This window comes from Hemiscyllium ocellatum, chromosome 7 (assembly GCF_020745735.1).
Source record: "Hemiscyllium ocellatum isolate sHemOce1 chromosome 7, sHemOce1.pat.X.cur, whole genome shotgun sequence".
NCBI classification, from domain to species: Eukaryota; Metazoa; Chordata; class Chondrichthyes; order Orectolobiformes; family Hemiscylliidae; genus Hemiscyllium; species Hemiscyllium ocellatum.
The window spans coordinates 63,638,181-63,658,965 of record NC_083407.1 but is presented as its reverse complement, the minus strand read 5'-3'; the positions used below and the strand labels follow the sequence as shown (position 1 = coordinate 63,658,965).

At 39.2% G+C, this 20,785-nt stretch overlaps 1 protein-coding gene across 1 annotated transcript in view; it reads right to left on the bottom strand.

Annotated features, from left to right (window-relative positions):
• Positions 1–20,785, bottom strand: part of cfap210 (cilia and flagella associated protein 210) — a 59,501-nt gene that overhangs the window by 25,688 nt on the left and 13,028 nt on the right. The window contains exons 3-4 of the mRNA XM_060827915.1: positions 7,625–7,848; positions 1,874–2,047 (exon numbers count right to left, since the gene is read on the bottom strand). Of these exons, the coding sequence (XP_060683898.1) occupies positions 1,874–2,047; positions 7,625–7,848 (398 nt within the window). The remainder of the gene's footprint in view (positions 1–1,873; positions 2,048–7,624; positions 7,849–20,785) is intronic.

Here is a 20,785-nt window from a genome sequence, read left to right as displayed (position 1 = left end):
TAGCAGGTTCAATCACGTGGTTCAACTTTCACAACTGCACAGAGATGATTTCATACTTGCAAAACATTAGATTGAATAGAATTACTCAAACTGACTTCAAAGGTGACTGCCTAAGATGAGAGGTCTTTCTATGAGCTGTACAAACTTCTTTGATGCTTGCCTTGAGATTTATTTATGCTCCTATAGAAGTTAGATATGGTAAATTTAAATTAGGGGAGGGAAAAATTGAGTGAGTGACAATAAGAAAGCAAACTAAGAAACGTAAGATGTGTGTGTCCATATGAATGCAAAATATCCTGTGCTGCTGAATGAGATGCATGTGTGTCCCTGCACCAAAGGGATCAAATAGAAGCATGCAAGCCATAGTTGTCCCTCTGCTCCAAATTCAAGCTTGGAAGGGCACTTCTGCCAATCATGTCCATGCAATGGTCAAACATCCATCTGTTCCAATTGCATTTTCTCGCACTTTTCCTGTAGCCTTGAATGCTATGGTGTTTCAAGTGCTCACCTAAATTGCTCTGAAATGCCTTGAGGGTTACTATCTCTGCCAACCATCGGGCTGTAAGTTCCAGGTAAGCACATCCCTCTGGGTGAAAAAAATTCGTCAAATCCCTTCTAAATTACCTGCTCCTTACCTTAAACCTATATCCCCTGGCTACTGACTCCTCTACAAAGGAGAAAAGTTTGTCCTTGTTTACCCTGTCTATACCCTCAGAGATTTGTACACTTCGACCAGCTCTCAGCCTCCTTTGCTGTATGGAAGGCAACACCAGCCTACCTAACTTCACTCTTTGTAGCTGAAATTGCTTCAACCTAGGTAACATCCCTGTGAATCTCTTTTGTGTCCTTTCCAGACCAATCGCATCCTTGCTATAATATGGCAATCAGAAATGTCTAACTTGATCTGACAGCAGATATAATGATGTGAAGAGGCTGATGTTCACCAAAGCTAGTTTGCATGGAGCACTCAGGGACATGGTTCGGAAGAAACAGTTGCATTTTGGTAGGGTCAGGCATGTTGGCAAGCCACAGCCACCAGGTACCCACTCTGATTTGCACGTCAGAAATTTGCACCATCTAGTATTTTGGTAAAAGAGAGAAAAATTGGAAACGGCAAATAAATATGAGGCAAGTTGGGACTTTAATGAGATGAAAATGCATGGAAATATAATGAGAATCTGAAGTTGCTGTTTAAAATACAACATGGATTCCAAAATAAAGACAGAACAGAAACACAGTTAACGAAAAATCATGAACTGTTTAGAAGGAAATGCCAGATCAGGAATGACACAAGTTTTCCTTGTGAAGTCCAAAAGACTGCATCTGCCCCTCCTGGCTTAAAAAAACCCTAAAACAAAACTTATTGCATGACCCTCCTAAATTTTGGTATATTTCTCCCTTAAACTTTCCTCCGTTCAACCGAAAATTACACTATTTTACTTCATAAGAGGAAAACAAAATCGTATGTCCAAGCTCATGACATGTAAACATATTTTAGGGATCAAACCATGTATGTGTTCAACGTTGGCAACTTAGGCTTTCTTGTGCATTATATGGAAGATAACAGAATTCAAACTTCAGGAATGCTGCGCAAGCGATAGCAATATTATTGTTTCCCTAAATAAATGAAAATGATACAAAAGACAGTCAGGAGATATTGAAATTAAAGAGTTGAAGACTCCGAACAGTACTACACATTGGGAATGTTGTGAAAGATTATAGAACACTATCATATTGTTATTGTATTGCAGCAAAATTTCAAAAATAAAAAGGAAAAAATTGATCACATTTAAATTATCTTGAAATGAATTGAAATAGAAATATTGCAATTCAAAAACATTAAATAAAATTTAAATAAAAATTCATACTGTACATTTAGTCCTTTCACTCTGTCAGTTTGATAGAAAAGCAGTGTTTTAGCTCGCTCTAGACTTTCTTTTCTTTTTTGTGCCATATACTTTGCTTCCTCTATATCAATTTGTTTCCTCTCTTCTTCTTCCTTTTCTTGACGCAGTTTTCTTGCATCGAGCCTTTTTTGCCTTTGTCCCTAGAATACAGATCATGTGATGTGTTTTTTTTACTTCGTGCTTGAACATTTTTAACACAAGATATTATTGACTTTGCAAATGTAGTATGCTCCAATGTCCAAGATAATGCGATCCTCAACAGCAAATTGTGCTACATTGTCATTCCACAACAGTCTCATAATTTTGCATAAAGTAATATGGTTTTTAGAATGATTCCAAAAACTTGATATTGAGCTTGATCATTCTAATTCTAAACAGAATTTCAATTTTTTTTGTAATTGAATATTAAGTTCCTTGTGTAATTTTACCTTATTATTGATTAATAACATTCACTGGAAATATTTGTAGACATTTTTTGTCTGGGAAGAAAGAACAACCAGTTTTGTAAATAATGCTTATATCATAATAATGCTGGTTACTTAAAGAAGCTTATATAAAGCAACACTTTTTTTCGTTGTCCTTATGGATAAAAGGTTAGCAATTGTAGCGCATTGACTACCTACTTATTCAATGTTTAGATTGTTGTCCTAAAAATAACTGACCATTCAAATAGGGAGCAAAACACAGAAATAGCTGCAGAAACACTGATTAGCTGTTCTAACTTACCTTAGCATCATATTAAAATGCTGAACAAGAAAGAGCTTAGCTGATCCATCAAGCCCATTCTATAATGGATTAATTCACTAATATACATTACTTCCATTCATACTCAACCTCACATCTCTAACACTTAAGTGCACAACAAAATAAAAAGAAAAGAAAATATTGGGCAAGATAGAGAGCAAAATTAGATGATGAAACAAGTTCCAAGTACTCTCAATGCTCAACACTTATACACTCCAGTGAAAATCATAGTTGGAAACTAATTTAGCTCCACTTTGAGTGAATGCAGCACATCAGCCTTTTTTGGACGAGCTAATAACTTGTTCCAAAGATAACTTTTGTGAATGGTTGTTTTTCACACTGGAGACCTGTGACCAGCGGTTTTCCAAAGGGATCTGATTTGGGTCTACTTTTGTTTGTCATTTATATAAAAGATTAGGATGAGAATACAGGAGGCATGGTTAATAAGTTTTCGGAAGACAATTCTGGTCTCCTTCCCATCGGAAAGAGGTTGTGAAACTTGAAAGGGTTCAGAAAGGATTTACAAGGATGTTGCCAGGGATGGACGATTTGAGCTACAGGGAGAGGCTGAACAGGCTGGGGCTATTTTCCATGGAGCGTCAGAGGCTGAGGGGCGACCTTATAGACGTTTACAAAATTATGAGGGGCATGGATAGGGTAAATAGGCAAAGTCTTTTTCCTGGGGTTGGGGAGTCCAGAACTAGAGGGCATAGGTTTAGGGTGAGAGGGGAAAAATATAAAAGAGATCTAAGGGGCAGCTTTTTCACACAGAGGGTGGTATGGGTATGGAATGAGCTAGGCTGGTACAATTGCAACATTTAAGAGGCATTTGGATGTGAATAGGAAGGGTTTGGAGGGATATGGGCTGGGTGCTGGCAGGTGGGACTAGATTGGATTGGGATATCTGGTCGCATGGACGGGTTGGACTGAAGGGTCTGTTTCCATGCTGTACTCTATGACTCTATAAGACACCAAAATTGATGGTATAGTGGACAGTGAAGAAGGTTATCAAGAATTACAAAAAGATCTAGATCAATTGGGTCAATGGGCTGTGAAGTGGCAGATGGAGTTCCATTGAGATAAATGTAAGGTTTTGCATTTTGGTAAAACAAACAAGACAGTACTTAAACAATTAATGGCAGGGCTTGGATAGTATTGTAGAGCAGAGTCACCTAGGTGTTCAAATACATAATTCTTTGAAGTTTGTGTCGCAGGTAGACAGGTGATTAGTACGCTTGCCTTCATTGCTCAGACTTTGAGTATAGGACATGGGAAGTCATGTTGATGTTGTACAGGATGTTGGTGGGGTTTCTTCTGGAGTACTGTGTGCAGTTCTGGTTGTCCTGCTAAAGGAAAGATATTATTACATTGGAGAGGGTTCAGGAAAGATTTACCAGGATGTTGCCAGGACTGGAGGGTTTGACATATCAAAATAGGCTGAATAGGCGGAGACTTTTTACACTGGAGCACAGGAGGTTGAGGGGTCACCTTATAGAGTTTTATAAAATCATGAGGGGCATAGGTAAAGTGAATAGCAAGGATCTTTTCCCTGGGCTAGTGAGTTCACAACTAGGGGGCATATTTTTGAAGTGAGCAGAGAAAGTTTTAAAAAAGGACATGAGGGGCAACGTTTTCACAGAGAGTGGGCAATGTGTGGAACAAACTGCCAGAGGAAATGGATGTAGGTATAGTTATAACATTTAAAAGACATTTGGATGAGTATATAAATAGGAAAGGTTTGGAGAAACATGGGCCAAATGCAGGCAAGTGGGACAAGTTTAGTTTGGAAACATGGTCAGCATGGACCAGTTCATCCAAAGGGTCCGTTTCCATGTTTTATGACTCAATTATTCTATAACAGAATTACCACGAGTGTACCACTGATTACATAAAAGATATAAGACAAGAAAACAGAATACTAGGATATATCAATAAGATAATCAAATGATAGATAATTAACCTAGTTCAATGCTTACTTAACTTTAAAACATCTTCATTTATTATCCTGAATTTACCTACTGGAAATAGATTACATGGTCTATTTGGACTTTATGTATAGATATAAATATAACAAATAGTTCACATCAATTAAATGTAAGTTTTTTAATCACTTTAAAGACCTCAACTGAATCTAAAGATTGATGATTTTTCTGGAGCAAATCACCATCCTATCCTCCCAGACTTTTTTGTCATTACTAAGGATATTTAAACTAGTCATCATTCTACAGCTCTCATGTTTGCTTGTTCCAAGTCACTGTATTATGCACACTGACAGAGTATCAAATCCCTACACATTATCATTAATAAGGCTTAAAGGAAGTCTTATACACTGACAGTGTATTTTAGCTGATGATCTGATAATACATTTTCTTTCTTCTACAACCTCATTGCATCAGTTGTGCTGAAAATGATACACAGGTTACATCCTAGAAGCTAAATCTAGATCCTCCTCTGACTCAATTCTTATAGTTTTAAATTTATGATCTTGAATGGTGCGCACATGCTCAGTGTTAGGTAATACGATCTTCATCTATATCAAGTTACATCCATCTGCAAAATAGATATTATTCTCTATCATGCCAAACTTTCTCAAAGATGTGCTGGTAATCTATCTTTCTCATGCAATCACAGATTTTTGCATGATCTACAAAACATTCCCCCCCCCCCCCCGCTGCCCGCCCCCCCACCCCATCACCACCCCCGCACATTGTCCAACCTTGTCTTCATTAAGACCATGTTGTAGCCACCTATGACTAAAGTTAATAAAATGGTAACCTGGTGCTTTTTAGCTGACATAAGTTGCAGTAAAAAGTTTGTAGGTACATAGACTTGTGGTGTCCATAAGAGATAGTGGGTAGAATAATGCAAGGTCCCATGGGGTCATAAAAGGGTCCTGACCAGAAGGAACAATAGGGCATTTACTCAAGTTTCTGTAAACAGACAGTTCTACATATATGAGCACTTTAATATGGGGTATTTTTGAAAGGCTTGATTAAGGCATAGTCCCAAGTTTGTTATTCAGTAAAACGTAAAAAGGAAAGTCTGATCCTACAGTATTCAGAATGTATTTTTAGGTATTTGTAAGTTAGAAATGCAAACAGCAAATTAGTGTGAAATTTGATTTTTTTTATCAGCACCCCCAACTGTAGAGAGTGAGATTTGGCCCCCTCAATAGCACAGAACAGGGAGCAACAAATGATGTGAATAGAGAACCTCTTAGAGAGCACAAAAAGGTTGTAAAACACAAAGATAAACAATTGCAGCTTAAGTGCAGATTCTTACACCCAAAGATCAAGTGAAGAATTACAGAGACAGATTATCAAATACAAAAAGTGAAGATGTTATTATGTCCCCTAGTTATTTGTGGAATCTGAACACATTTCATTTAATGGCTTGGTAAAGTTGTGAAGTCATTGAATCTCACCCTCATCAGTGAAATTCAAATAGATGTTTTCTGTTAAGAAAAGAAAATTAGCAATGGAAAATGTTTTGAGCAGAAATAGTAAAAGATTTGTTTAAAACTCACATATTATAAGAGTAGTGGGGGTTGTAATTACAACTGCAAGTCAGAAAGACTTTTTGTTTGATCTCTCAAGCTGAAGTGAGAGAAGGGTTATTCCCAATTTGTAGGCTGTCACAGAGTCATAGTCACTTAATATTACAGTTGATTTTAAAGACTTTATAACAATTAGTAGAAATTTATATCCTTCCTAATCTTCTATACGGAAGTTAGTAGAGATTTTGGAAAAGTTATTCAAGATAAGCAAGTATTTAAGTTATGGCCGATAATGCAATGTGGCTGGCAACTATCTGGGAAGGTGTGTAACTATCCTAAGCATTGTAAGATCCCATAGATAGATGGAGGTGGTATCTGGTAAATGTCATGAGATTATCAGAGGATCTAGGGCTGTCCGTAGAGTTATCCATCATTGATTGGGTGTTTACTGGATTGGATGGACAGATTAGTGGGATGTGGTTAACAATGAAATCAATGTTAAATGTAATTATTGGAACATGAAAGGTATAAAAATGTTGTATTGAGCTGGGGAAAGTTAGAGTGTCATTGACCTCTCCTCCAATCTAAGCTGTAATTAAGAATGCAACTGGGTCCCACATGAAAGTCAGATTTGGAGTGGTTTCTGGCCTCTCCCATGTGTGGTAAGAGAGCCCTGAATAACGATTTCTTGTACTGCTAAACACAGAATCCAAGACTCCTCTCTGATATTTCTCCCTATAACAAACATTAATAAAAAGTTCTGCAAGACTCCATTAGTAACTGATTCCTACAGAGAACTACTATAGTTAAGAATAATTACCCAGAAGATGCAACTAATTTCTTATTAAGCACATAATCTGCCTATTAATATCACTAACCAGCATCTTATTACATGAAATTTTGTCAAGAGTTTTAAAAATACAAATATGCAGTCTCAACCACGCTACAAAAATCCAACAAATAGTAATCTCCTCAAAAATGAATTTAAAGGTTGAAACTCTCTAATAATCTCTTCACTATCAAGGTAATGTATACGGTGGCATCAACTTCAACATTCTGGATTGCCAGAAATCAGGTGGAGAGCACATAAAATGTAACAGGATCCATGTTTTTCTGACCAATTGCATAAATGCCGAGAAATCACACCCACAACTCAGTGATGTTGTTTTGACTGCTATTGCATAAGTTTAGTATCAAACGAGAGGAGTCAAGATTGTTACCAGAGAATTAAACAAAGTACATAATAAAGTCTCAGACCTCACATTCTCACCTCTGTACATCTGATTGGCTACACTTATTTTACATTTGTCAGATGCAATTAATTGCATAAATAATTCAACTTCCCACTTCAGAATACAGTAGAAATTCAGTGTGCACATAAACACTTTGCTATTGAACTGAGATAAATACATACGAACAACAAAATAGTATAAATGCTGTATAATATAATAAAAACAGAAGTATGAAATGTGCTTACTGCAATGGTATTTGTCCAGTATTTAGTCACTTCTTTAGATTTTAAATGTAAGGCTTCTTTGTCTTCCTTTTGAGCACGTATAAATTCTGCTTCTTTATTTACGTTATTCAAGTTATCCTGGATTCGTTGCCATTCTGCTTTTGGAAGTACTGTCACTTGTCGAAGGTCCACCAAATTCGGAAAATGTAACTCACCAGAGTCATTGGTTTTGTCATAATTCTGTGCTAAAATTCCAAAAGCATCAATATGCCATCAAAAGCCATGAAAATCAAGTACTTCTACGAATGTGATTTACCTGCTATAAACAGTGGACAATAAAACCAACCTCCAACTCATTCTCTAAAAAATGATCAGAACTTACACAGTTTAAACAGAGGAAGGTTAAATACCTTTGTAGTTTCATTGATCTTCATGCAATTTCAGGGTATGTTTTGCAGTGACAAATTTCTCTTCTGAACCTGCAATTATACTTGAATGTGTGGGTTGACTTGTTGTAATCATGTGACCATTACCTCTGCAAGGGCTGATGCATACAATTAGTACCAGTCATTTCACTTGCAACGTTTCCAGTGTGTGGCAGTTGAAAATGCATGGATTTTTAAGGGCCAAGGGAGACCCAGCAGGAATAGCAAGAACTAAGTTTAAAATAAAGTCTCAATGAGCCTGCTGGCCAAAGGCTACTTTGATAAAGAATTGAAATTGCAGCTGATGGAGACAGAGTTCTAAGTCTGTGACTGCATTCACCAGCTGAGTCCAAAAATGTGATTCTGGGTGAATCAATCTAGTTGCGCATATTTCAGCTCTTGCTGCTGTGGAAATGTAAAAACGTACACAGCAGAACTGGAATTGTTTCATTCTCAGTGGAAAAGCTATGAAATAGCTAAAGAATTGATTTTCCAAATCTGAGTATGTAGGGACTGCAATTGGTGCTGGGGAAAGAGTGCGACAAATTGTATTTCAGCTTAGATCTCACTAATGATCAGAAAAGAGGTACTTTGAAGACTTCAAAAACACACTTTGAACCTCATATTAATGTTAATTATGAGAAACATTTGTTCAATAGCACTTAAGGGGAAGGGGAGATTATTGATCAGTATGTGACCACACTGATACCTGAGTTGAATCCTGAAAGTTTGGACAACTGAAAGATCTCATCAGAGAAAGGAGTGTCTTATCCATAATAGATCTGCCATGACAGCACAACTGCTAAGAAAGGAGAAATGCTGTGTGAAGAAGTTTTGAGGTTATCAACCATCAGCTAACATATGTTAATGGGAAAACATACAAGGCTTTGCATTACGCTGAGACAAAGTCCAGGCTAAACGAGAACAACAGATTGAGAAAGAAGAAGAAACATTTGCAGAAAAGCAAGCAGAATGTTTGAGAACAGCATACGAATACTGTGAAGGACATCATACAAAAGAAAATAAACCATGTCTAGCATGAGAAAAGCAGTGCACACAAATGTTTAGTTATATAGAAACAAAACAAGCCAATAAAGATGCCTGCTGGAGGGATAGCAGTCAATGGTTCTTACAAATCACTTTGAACGTACAACAGGTTATCAGGTCTAAAAGGTGATACGTGGTTTCAGGAGAGCATCAAGTGAATGTGAAGTGTCAGTTAGGCACAAAGATATCATGCAACATAGTTTTGCAGACCCATACATAGAGTCACACAATGGTGATCCAAAATGAAATCTTTAAACTAAGGTTGAAGATTTGTGATAGCAAAGTACACGTGTCTATAGAAGAAATTAAGCTAAAACGGTTTGCATTAATCTGGAATTCTAGTTAGTAAAACTTAAACAAAGTCCACTCTTGTCAGCTGAAGCAAATGTATAACTTCTAAAACTAAATATATTAGAAGATATTTGCAGCATTTTGAAGGCCAGCGAGGTACTTGTTGATGAACAGTACATCAGAAAACTACAGAGAAGAGTTTGAAGTCCTCAGATGCGACAAAGCAACCGCATATATGCTCCAAAAAGCATCAACCCAGCAAATACACTGAATCTGAAACTGGAAATGTAAAGTAGTTAGCCTGATATTGATAGTACAGAAAATGTTTGAGTTCATTATAAATTACTTAATATCAGAGCACTTTGAAAATAGTGAAAGGATTGGACAGAGTCAGCATGGATTAATGCAAGAGAAATTATGTTTGACAAATCTATTGTACTTTTTTTGAGGGTGTAACCAGTATTGTTGACCAGGGGAACAATGGATGTTGTTTCCCTGGATTTTCAGGAGGTGTTTGATAAAGAGATTAGCAAATTAAAATGCATGGGATTGGTGGTAGGGTACTGACATAGTTAGAAAACTGACTAGGACACAGAAAAAACGAAGTTGAAATAAACAAGCCATTTTGAGTGACAAGCAGTGACTGGTAGGGTACCACAGGGATCAATGCTTGGATCACAGCTATTCACAATATATATAAATGACTTAGAGGAGGGAATTCAATGTTATATCTCCAATTTGGTAAATTACGTAAAACTGAATGGGTGGGTAAACTATGAGGTGGATAGAGAGATGCTTCAGTGTGATTTGGACAAGTTGAGTGACTTGGCAAATGCAAGGCAGATAAACTACAATATAGATAAATGTGAGGTTATCTACTTTGGCAACAAAAGCAGGAAGGCAATTGAATAGCAATGGATTGGGGAGACCTGAGTGTTCTTGGACACCAATCACTGAAAGTAAGTATGCAGGTGCAGGTGATGAAGGAGGAAAACAGTATATTGGCCTTCATTGCAACAGGATTTAAGTACAGGAGCAAGGATGTCATGCTGCAATTGTACAGGGCCTTGGTGAAACCACACCTGAAGTATTGGTTGCAGCCTTGGTGGCCTTATCTGTGAAAGGATGCTTGGGCTATGAAGGGAGTGCAACAAAAATTATCAGACTGATTCCTAGGATGACAGGAATAATGTATGAAGAGAGACAGGCTTGCTTGGGAATACATTCACTGGAGTTCAGAAGAACGTTGGAGAGGAATCTCATAGAAACACAAAATTGTAACAGAACTAGACAGTATAAATGACATTGGATGTTCCCAATGACCAGGAAGTCCAGAATCAGGGTCCCAGTCTAAGAATACTTGGTAGGCCATTTAGGATAGAGTTGAGGTGAAACTTCTTCATCCAGAGTAGGGTGAGCATGTGGAATCCTCTACCACAGAAAGTCCTTGAAGCCAAACATTGAATGTTTTTAAGGAGGATGAGTTAAGTTATTGTTTTTTAAAGTGTTCAAAGAGTACAGGGCAAAGCAGTACAGGATGGATTATCTTTATTTCTAATTTAGCTGCTTCATAAAGGATTATGAATTCAACATCATACATCATCTCCACACCATTCACAGTCAAATGGAAAGGGTGAAGTGGCAGTGACAATCACTAAAGGCATTAAAACAAATTAAGTGAATCAGCACACTTACATAAGGCAACACTTAAGTGGAGAAATACACCTACTAAAGGCATGGAAGGTAGTCCAGTGCAAAGAATAGTGCCACACTGCAACCAGCTTCAATAGTGGAAAAATACCGATCAAGTAGTAACAGGTGTGAGCAACAAAATGACAGTGAAACTAAAGAAAGCTAAATTTCACTTTGATAAAACAGTCAAGGCGTCACTCGAGTTGAGCATTGCCCAGTCAGTCAGAACACAAATGTTCAAAGTTCTGGCTACATGATTGGACATATGTTGAACAGTGGTCAGATTGTCATTCATATTCACTGTGCATGACCAAGATAAATCATTACAACTGCAGACATTTAGAGAAACTGTTCCTTCACTGTGGACAGTTTATCAGAAAGGTGTGATCTTACCACCTGTACAGAGTACAAGATGATCAGTTCCAAAGGTGCACTCTTACCCAATAATGGAAATAATACAGCATACCATTGCTGGAGCACTTGCCACAGCAGCGATACTCCCCAGAGAAGGGGAGTTCCCCTAAGAACAAGCAAATTCCTGAAGAATAGCTAATTACAAAGCAGAGACAATTAGGAAACGTGCATGATTTAAAAGCTATATTTGCAATGTACATGTAAATTAACAGATGTGGAACTGACTTGAGTTAACATGCTGTTTTGCCAATGAACTATAATTTATTTTGTGATCATGTAAATTTGGTAACTTGCATAACTGCAAATGATAGTGTGTCCATTTTTTTAATGAAAAGGCTTGATTACATTCAATTGTACCTGAATACACTGATCGTACACAAAGCAAACATAAAAGTCGACCAGTCAGTGAAACAAACAGCGATTGTGACAAATGTGGTCCAAATACTTGAGTGGCACGGTGGTTCAATGGTTAGCACTGCTATCTCACCGTGCTAGGGACCAGGATTCGACTTAGGTTTGCACATTCTCCCAGTGTCTGTGTGGGTTTCCACCGGGTGTTCCGGTTTCCACACACAATTCAAAGATGTGCAGGTTAGGTGAATTGGCCATGCTAAATTGCCCATAATACTCAGGGATGTGTAGGTTAGGTGCATTGGTCGGGGGTAAATTTATAGAATAACAGGGTATGGGAATGGGTCTGGGTGGGTTACTGTTCGGAGTTGTGTGGAGTTGTTGTGCTGAAGGGCTGGTTTCCACATTTTAAATTCTAAGTAATTCTAAGTTTCCCTTTGCTTGTCCGGCCACAGTAATGAACGTGAATTTCTGACATTCTGAATCTTCCTCTGGAATCTTGCTACTTTACAATTTAAACTGAAATACATAAGATTCTAATATAATTTCCAATACCTTTCTTGTATAACCAGGCATCTTCACTTTAATACAGAAGTTTATTACAGGAATTCCCAGATTTGAGAGACATTATATGGGCAGAACTAAAGAACAGAAAATAATTTAGCACTGTGGTAAGGGGTGTGTATAGCCCCAAGGTAGTCTCTGTGAAGTGGTGTATTGTCTAAATAACATGATAGATTTCTTTTATTTTTGTTTTATTAGTCTGTGCTGCAGGAGCCAACAATCTGGTCAAAATTGTAATATTCAGGGGAAAAGACAGTTTCAAGAAGTTTTTATATTCAAATCCCATTACTGATTGCTACATTTGATTGTCCCAAAATGTGAGTTCAAATCAACTTTGCCAAAGTCAAAGAGTGGGCTTGTTGAAAGTTGTCAAAATAGTTTAAGGATTACTGAAGAGTTGTTTTAGTCAGTTGGATGAAAAGGCAGATAAAGTCAGAAGCAAGCTCCATACAGAAAAACTCTTGTTAAACTGTACTGCAGAAAAGCCAACTTAGCCACACTGGACTCGAAATATTAACTCTGATTTCTCTCCACAGATGCTGCCAGACCTTGAGGTTTTCAAGCAGTATCTGTTTTGTTAAGTTAAGAGGTCAACAGCAAATAGTTGGTTCTGTAGTGCTAGGTTTCAGGAAGAAATACTACAAATGATTAGGCAGTTGAAGTTTTGGAGTGAGGGCTTCAAAAAAATGAAGGAGCTGTGGAAATTAGAATAAAATATATACACAATAAGGGAAGGCAATGGCAGAGTGGTAATATTGCTAGATTATTAATCCAAAAGATCCAGATAATGTTCTGGGGACCCAGGTTCAAATCCTGCCATGCCTGATGGTGGAATTGAATTTTTAAAAAAAACAAAATCCGGAATTAAGAACCTATTGATGACCATGAAATCATTATTGGTTGTCAGAAGAACCCATCTTCCATCTTCACCTGGTCTGGCCTACACACAACTCCAGACCCAAAGCAATATGGTTTACTCTCAATTGTCCTCTGAAATGGCTTAGCAAGCCATTCAGTTGTACCAATTGTGACAAAGTCTCAAAGAAATGAAACCAGACAGATCACCTGGCATCAACCTAGGCACCAGAAAAGTCAATGGTAGAAACAGTCCTGTGGACCCTGCAAAGTCCTCCTCATTAACAGCTGGGCTAGCGCCAAATTTTGGAGAGCTGTCTCACAGACTAGTCAAGCAACAAGCCTGACATTGTCTATAAGGCAAGATTTCATGAGTATGACTAAATCCCTGACACCACCATCACCATCCTTGGATATGTCATGTCTCACCGGCAGAGCAGACCCAGCACAGGTGGCAGCATAGTGGCATACAATCAGGAGGGAGTTGCCTTGGGACTCCTCAACATTGACTCCAGACCCATGAAGTCTTATGGCTAAACACAGGCAAGGAAACCTCCAAAGAGGATAGCAAAGGCACAAGATCTACTCTGGACGGGAGATTTCAATGTCCACTACTAAGAGTGACTCGGCAGCAGTCCTACTGATCAAGCTGGTTGGGTCCTAAAGGACATAGCAACCAAACTTGGTCTGTGGCAGGTGGTGAGGGAACCAACAAGAGGGAAAAATATATTTGACCTCATCCTTACCAGTCTGACAGCAACAGATACATCTGTCCATGACAGTATCAGTAAAAGCAACCACTGCACAGTCCTTGTGGAGGCAAAGTTCTGCCTTCACAATGAGAATAGTCTCCATTGTGTTGTGTGGTACATCAGCATGCTAAATGGGACAGACTTCAGTCAGACATAGCAACTAAAGACTGGGTATCCATGAGGCACTATGTGCCATCAACAGCAGCATAGTTGTGATCCATCACATTCTGTAACCTCATGGCCCGCATAGTCCCCCGTCAACCATTAACATCAATCCAGGAGATCAACCCTGGTTCAATGGAGTGCACAGGAGGGCATATCAGGAGCAGCACCAGGCATACCTGAAGATGAGGTTTCAACTAGGTGAAGCCACCAAACAGGTCTATGTGCATGCCAAACAGCAGAAGCAGCAAGTGATAGGCAGAGCTAAACAATCCCACAAACAACAGTCAGATATAGGCTCTGCAGTCTGGCCACATCTAGTCGTGAATGATGGTGGACAATTAAATAGCTCACTGAAGAGGCTCCTCAAATATCCCCAGCCTCAATAGTGGAAGAGTCCAGCACATCACTAAATTAGTGGTTTGGGGAAAGAATTATATAACCTGTAAGGGGAGGGTGGCATGGTGGCTCAGTGGTTAGCACTGTTGCCTCATAACACCAGGGTCCCAGGTTCGATTCCAGCTTCGGGTGACTGTCTGTGTGGAGTTTACACATTCTCCCAGTGTCTGCGTGGGTTTCCTCTGGGTGCTCTGTTACCTCCCACAGTCCAAAGATGTGCTGGTCAGGTGAATTGGCCATGCTAAATTGCCCATAGTGTAAGGTGCATTAGTCAGAGGGAAATGGTTCTGGGTGGGTTACTCTTTGGAGGGTCAGTTTGGGCTGAAAAGCTTGTTTTTGCACTAAGTAATCTAATCAGTGCAAAGGATAAGGCTAAGCTTTTGCAGCAATCACCAGTCAGAAGTGCCAAATGGATTATCCATCTTGGCCTCATTCAGTGGTGCCCAACATTAGTACAGATATCAGTCATCAGCCAATTCGATTCTCTCCACGTGATATCAAGAATCTGTTAGAGAGACTGGATACTGCAAAGGCTACAGGCCCTGACAATATTCCGGCAATAGTACTGAAGACTATTCTTCAGTCTTCACAAACTGCAGAACTTGCCACTTTCCAAGCTATTCCAGTACAGTCACAACACTAGCATGTACCCAATAATGTGAAAAATTGCCCAAGTATGTCCTGTACATAAAAAGCAGGACAAATCCATCCTGACCAATTACTGCCTATCAGTCTACTCTCAATTAATAGTAAATTAATGGAAGGTGTCATCAATAATGCTATCAAGCAGCACCTGCTCAGTGATAACCAGTCGGTTATTGCTGATGCCCAGTTTGGGTTCACCAGGTCCTCTCAGCTCCTGACCGCATTATAGCCTTGGTCCAAAAATGGACAAAAAAGCTGAATTCCAGAGGTGAGATGAAGTGAAAGTGAGAACCCTTGACATCAAGACTGCATTCAACCAAGTGTTGCATTAAGGAACCCCAGTAAAACTGGAATAAATGGATATCAGGAGCAAACACTCCACTGGTTAGAGTCATATCTACCACATAGGAAGATAATTGTGGTTGTTGGAGGTTAGTCATCTCAGCTCCAGGACATCTCTGCAGGAGTTCCTCAAGGTAGTGTCCCAGGCCCAACTATCTTCAGGTGCTTCATCAAAGACCTCCTCTCTATCATAAGGTCAGAAGTGGGGATTTTCGCCAATGATTGTGCGGTGTTCAGCACCATTCGCTGAAGCAGTGTCCAAATGCAACAAGATCTGGACAATACCCAAGCATGGGCTGACAAGTGGCAAGTAACCTTCACGCCTCACAAAAGCCAGCTATGAGCATCAATAAGAGACAATCTAATTACCACCCCTTGACATTCAATAGTTTCAGAATTTCCCGTTATCAACATCCTGAGAGTTATCATTGATCAGAAACTGGACTCACCACATAAATGCAATGACTACAAAAAACAGGTCAGAGGCTGGGAATACTATGGCAAGCAACTCACCTCCTGACTCCCAAAAGTCTGTCCACCATCTACGAGGCACAAGTCAGGAGTGTGATGGAATACTCCCTACTTCCCTGGATGAGCACAGTCCAAACTACACTTACAAAGCTCGATACCATTCAGGACAAAGCAGCCCACTTGATTGGCACTGTAGCCACAAGATGCATTGCAGAAATTCAGAAAAGATTATCAGACAGCACTTTCCAAACCAATGACCACTTCGATATAGAAGGTCAAGGACAGCACATACATGGAAACAATACCACTTCAAGTTCCCCTTTAAACAATTCACCATCCTGACTTGGAAATGTATCTCAGTTCCTTCACTGTTGATGGGTCAAAATCCTGGAATTATCTCCATAATGGCATAGTTGGTCAACCCACAACAAGTGGACTGCAGCGGTTCAAGCAGGCAGCTCACCACCACTTCTCAAGGGCAACTCGGAATGGGCAATAAATATTGGCCCAGCCAACGGCACCCACATTCTACAAAATGAATAAATAAAATAAAACAGCCAATACCAAGGGTAAAAACACTCACCGGAGTATTTGCTATTTTATAAATGAGTCAGATTAGAGATCAGGAAAGAAATCTGGGTGCTTGGTGAATCTCACTGTTTGTGAAAAACTGGAGTTAACCACGTAAGTGCTAGACCTCGATTTCCAAGAATCTGGGGAGCAAAGTCGCAGCATAGGAAGGTGAACCACCAGAACATTAAGAGTCTTTGAGCAATTCTATAATGAAACAGTTTGAGGGAGTTGAGGCCAGATTGTCAAACAAAAATAATGGTAATCCATTGTAAAGTTTTAGTGATAATTTGTGACGCACTGTATCACAAATTTCTGGGGACTTGCTGAGATATCCACAGATCTGCCTTCATCACATTTGCTGTTTACCTATTCTATGGAGTGTTCAATCATTGCTTACCTGATAATGTATTTGGCTCATGTTAAGTTTGTTATATCAGAATATAAATTATATCTAGCCCTGCATTTTTTTTCCAACAATCTTTGCATGATTATTTGTGTAAGTTTTGTTTGTAACAAAACATTTAATTCTTTGTGGCCTAAAAAGACCTAGCTCACTCCTTTCTAATAGAGTTTGCAACCTAGCCCGGCTAAAAGATTGTGAAATCTTTTTAAAATTTGATAAAGAATGGCTAAAACAAAGAAAAGGGAAAATTATAATATGAGAGTAAATTAACAAGAAATTTTTAAAAAGTAATAGTTTTCTTAAATATATAAACAGGGAGTGCTCAAGTTAAATATTCCTTCATAGGCTATTGAGGAATTTTGAGGAATCAATGGGAAATGAAGTTGAAGGCATGTACTGTATCTTTAAGAGAAAGTGAATGCTGTTTTGCAATGAGAGCTTACAAGCACCTGTCATATGAGTAACTAGTAGTCTCAGTGTACAGGAAATTGAAAGTATATAACATTTGGTTGTGAAAAGGATAACTGAGATTGGTTGTTGTTTTGGCAACGATTTGAATTTAGCCAGTTTAAATTAGGCGTGATGATACTAAAACCCAATCGATTTGAAGTTCTTGTTTTGCCAATCTTAAACCAATGAGACTGGGGGTATAACAAAAGCGAGGTGTGCATGTGTGTGTGTGTGTGTGTGTGTGTGTGTGTGTGTGTGTGTGTGTGTGTGTGTGTGTGTGTGTGTAGAGAGAGATAGAAAGAAAGAAAAAGAGAGAGAGAGAAAGAGAGAGAGACCCAATGAATTGAAACATTCTCTGTCAAATGTATGAAACATCTTCACAGCAAAAAGAAATACAATATCCCAGGGAGATCTTCAGCCAGAAGAAGAGACGCCGCACACGATAACCGCTGTATGGTTTTGAAATTAAGTTAATGTAATTTTAATAAATGTCTTTACTGGAACAGTTTATTGTTATAGAGTTCAGGGCAGATAACAAAGTGTTAAGAGAAAGGGGCTTAGAGTTGTGAATAGTTGTTATTTAATGTTCATTTTTAGAGATAAAGAATAAATTGCTATTATTTTCTTTTTATAGTGGAATTTGGGAGTTCTCGGTTATTCATATTTTAACAGATTACAAGGCGTGGTGAGAGCTTTTTCTTGGTGTTTGGTTTAATTAAGAGAAAAGTTCATCGCTTTATCACAATAGTATATTATGTCCACGTCCCAAGTAGAGGATGCAAAAGGCATCCCAAGAATAGACAAAAATCAAGGGTAAATGAAAAGGAAAGATCATAAAACGAATGTTAGCACTGAACTTTACTTTGAATATTTGTACAACATAGGTCTGATTGATTGCCATTGAACTCACAGGAATGTAGGAACTTTGATCATAGAGTCATATAGTCACAGAGGTGTACAGCACAGACACAGACCCTTCATTCCGCTCGTCCATGTCGACCACATATCCTAACCTAATCTAGTCCCATTTACTAGCACCTTTCTTATTCATATATTCATCCAGATGCCTTATAAATGTTGTAATTGTACTAGTCTCCACCACTTCCTCTGGCAGCTCATTCCATACATGATTCTGGGTAATCCAAGATGGAGGACAGGAAAAATTTCTGGCTATAAGAGCTGCTCCTTTTTTTTTGAGGTATTTCAGGTGCTGGAGGTGATTTCCTCGAATTCCAGAAATAGCAATAACTGCATTGTTTTGCAACAGCAACTGCATGTGATGGATGACAGTTATATGAAGTGGGGAAAGTCTCAGATACAGTCACATAGATGGATTAACTCCAGGAAGGGTAAGACAGGTAGGCACCTAGGGCTGGAGTCCTTTGTGGATATACCCATTTCAAACAGATATGTTGTTTTGGAAAATGTAGGGGGTGATGGATTCTCAGGGGAACGTAGCATGAACAGCCAAGTTTCTGGTATTGAGACTGGCTCTAATGCAATGAGGGGTATGTCGGCTTCCAAGAGATAAATTGTGTTAGGGGATTCTGTAGTCTGAGGTACTTGACCTACTCTTGGGAAATAAGGAGGGCAGGTGACTGAGGTGTCAGTGGGGGAGCACTTTGAGGCCAGCAACCATAATTCTATTCATTGTAAAATAGTGATGGAAAAGGATAGACCAGATCTAAAAGTTAAGTTCTAAATTGGAGAAAGGCCAATTTTGACAGTAACTTTCGAAAGCTGATTGGAGGCAGATGTTTGCAGGTAAAGGGACATCTAGAAAATGGGAAGCCTTCAGAAATGAGATCACAAGAATCCAGAGAAAGTATATTCCTGTCAGGGTGAAAGGGAAGGCTGGTAGGTATAGGGAATGCTGGATGACTAAAGAAATTGAAGGTTTGGTTAAGAAAAAGAAGGTAGCATACGTCAGGATAAATCGAGTGAATCCTTCAAAGAGTATAAAGGAAGTAGGAGCATACTTACGAGGGAAATCAGGACGGCAAAAAGGGGACATGAGATAGCTTTGACAAATAGAATTAAGTAGAATCCAAAGGGTTTTTACAAATATATTAAGGACAAAAGGGTAACTAGGGAGAGAACAGGGCCCCTCAAAGATCAGCAAGGCGGCCTTTGTGTGGAGCCACAGAAAATGGGGGAGATGCTAAATGTATATTTTGCATCAGTATTTACTGTGGAAAAGGATATGGAAGATATAGACTGTAGGGAAATAGATGGTGACATCTTGCAAAATGTCCATATTACAGAGGAGGAAGTGCTGGATGTCTTGAAACGGTTAAAGGTGGATAAATCCCCAGGACCTGATCAGGTGCACCCGAGAACTCTGTGGGAAGCTAGAGAAGTGATTGCTGGGCCTCTTGCTGAGATATTTGTATCATCGATAGTCATGGGTGAGGTGCCGGAAGACTGGAGGTTGGCAAATGTGGTGCCACTGTTTAAGAAAGGTGGTAAAGACAAGCCAGGGAACTATAGACCGGTGAGCCTGACCTCCGTGGCGGGCAAGTTGTTGGAGGGAATCCTGAGGGACAGGATATACATATATTTGGAAAGGCAAGGACTGATTCGGGATTGTCAACATGGCTTTGTGGGTGGGAAATCATGTCTCATGAACTCGATTGAGCGTTTTGAAGTAAAAAAAAGGATTGATTAGGGCAGAGCAGTAGATGTGATCTATATGGACTTCAGTAAGGCATTCGACAAGGTTCCCCATGGGAGACTGATTAGCAAGGTTACATCTCATGGAAAATAGGGAGAACTAGCCATTTGGATACAGAAGGTAGAAGACAGAGGGTGGTGGTGGAGGGTTGTTTTTCAGACTGGAGGCCTGTGACCAGTGGAGTGCGACAAGGATCAGTGCTTGGTCCTCTACATTTTGTCATTTACAAAAATGATTTGGATGCAAGCATAAGAGGCACAATCAGTAAGCGTGTAGATGACACCAAAATTGGAGGTGCAGTGGACAGCGGAGAGGATTATCTCAGATTACGACAGGATCTTGTCCAGATGGGCCAATGGGCTGAGAAGTGGCAGATGGAGTTTAATTCCGATAAATGCAAGGTGATGCATTTTGGGAAAGCAAATCTTAGCAGGATTTATACACTTAATGGTAAGTTCCTAGGAAGTGTTGCTGAACAAAGAGACCTTGGAGTGGAGGTTCATAGCTTCTTGAAAGTGGAGTCGCAGGTAGATAGGATAGTGAAGAAGCTGCGGCTGTACACGACATTGGTTAGGCTACTGTTGGAATATTGCATGCAATTCTGGTCTCCTTCCTATCGGAAAGATGTTGTGAAACCTAAAAGGGTTCAGAAAAGATCTACAAGGATGTTGC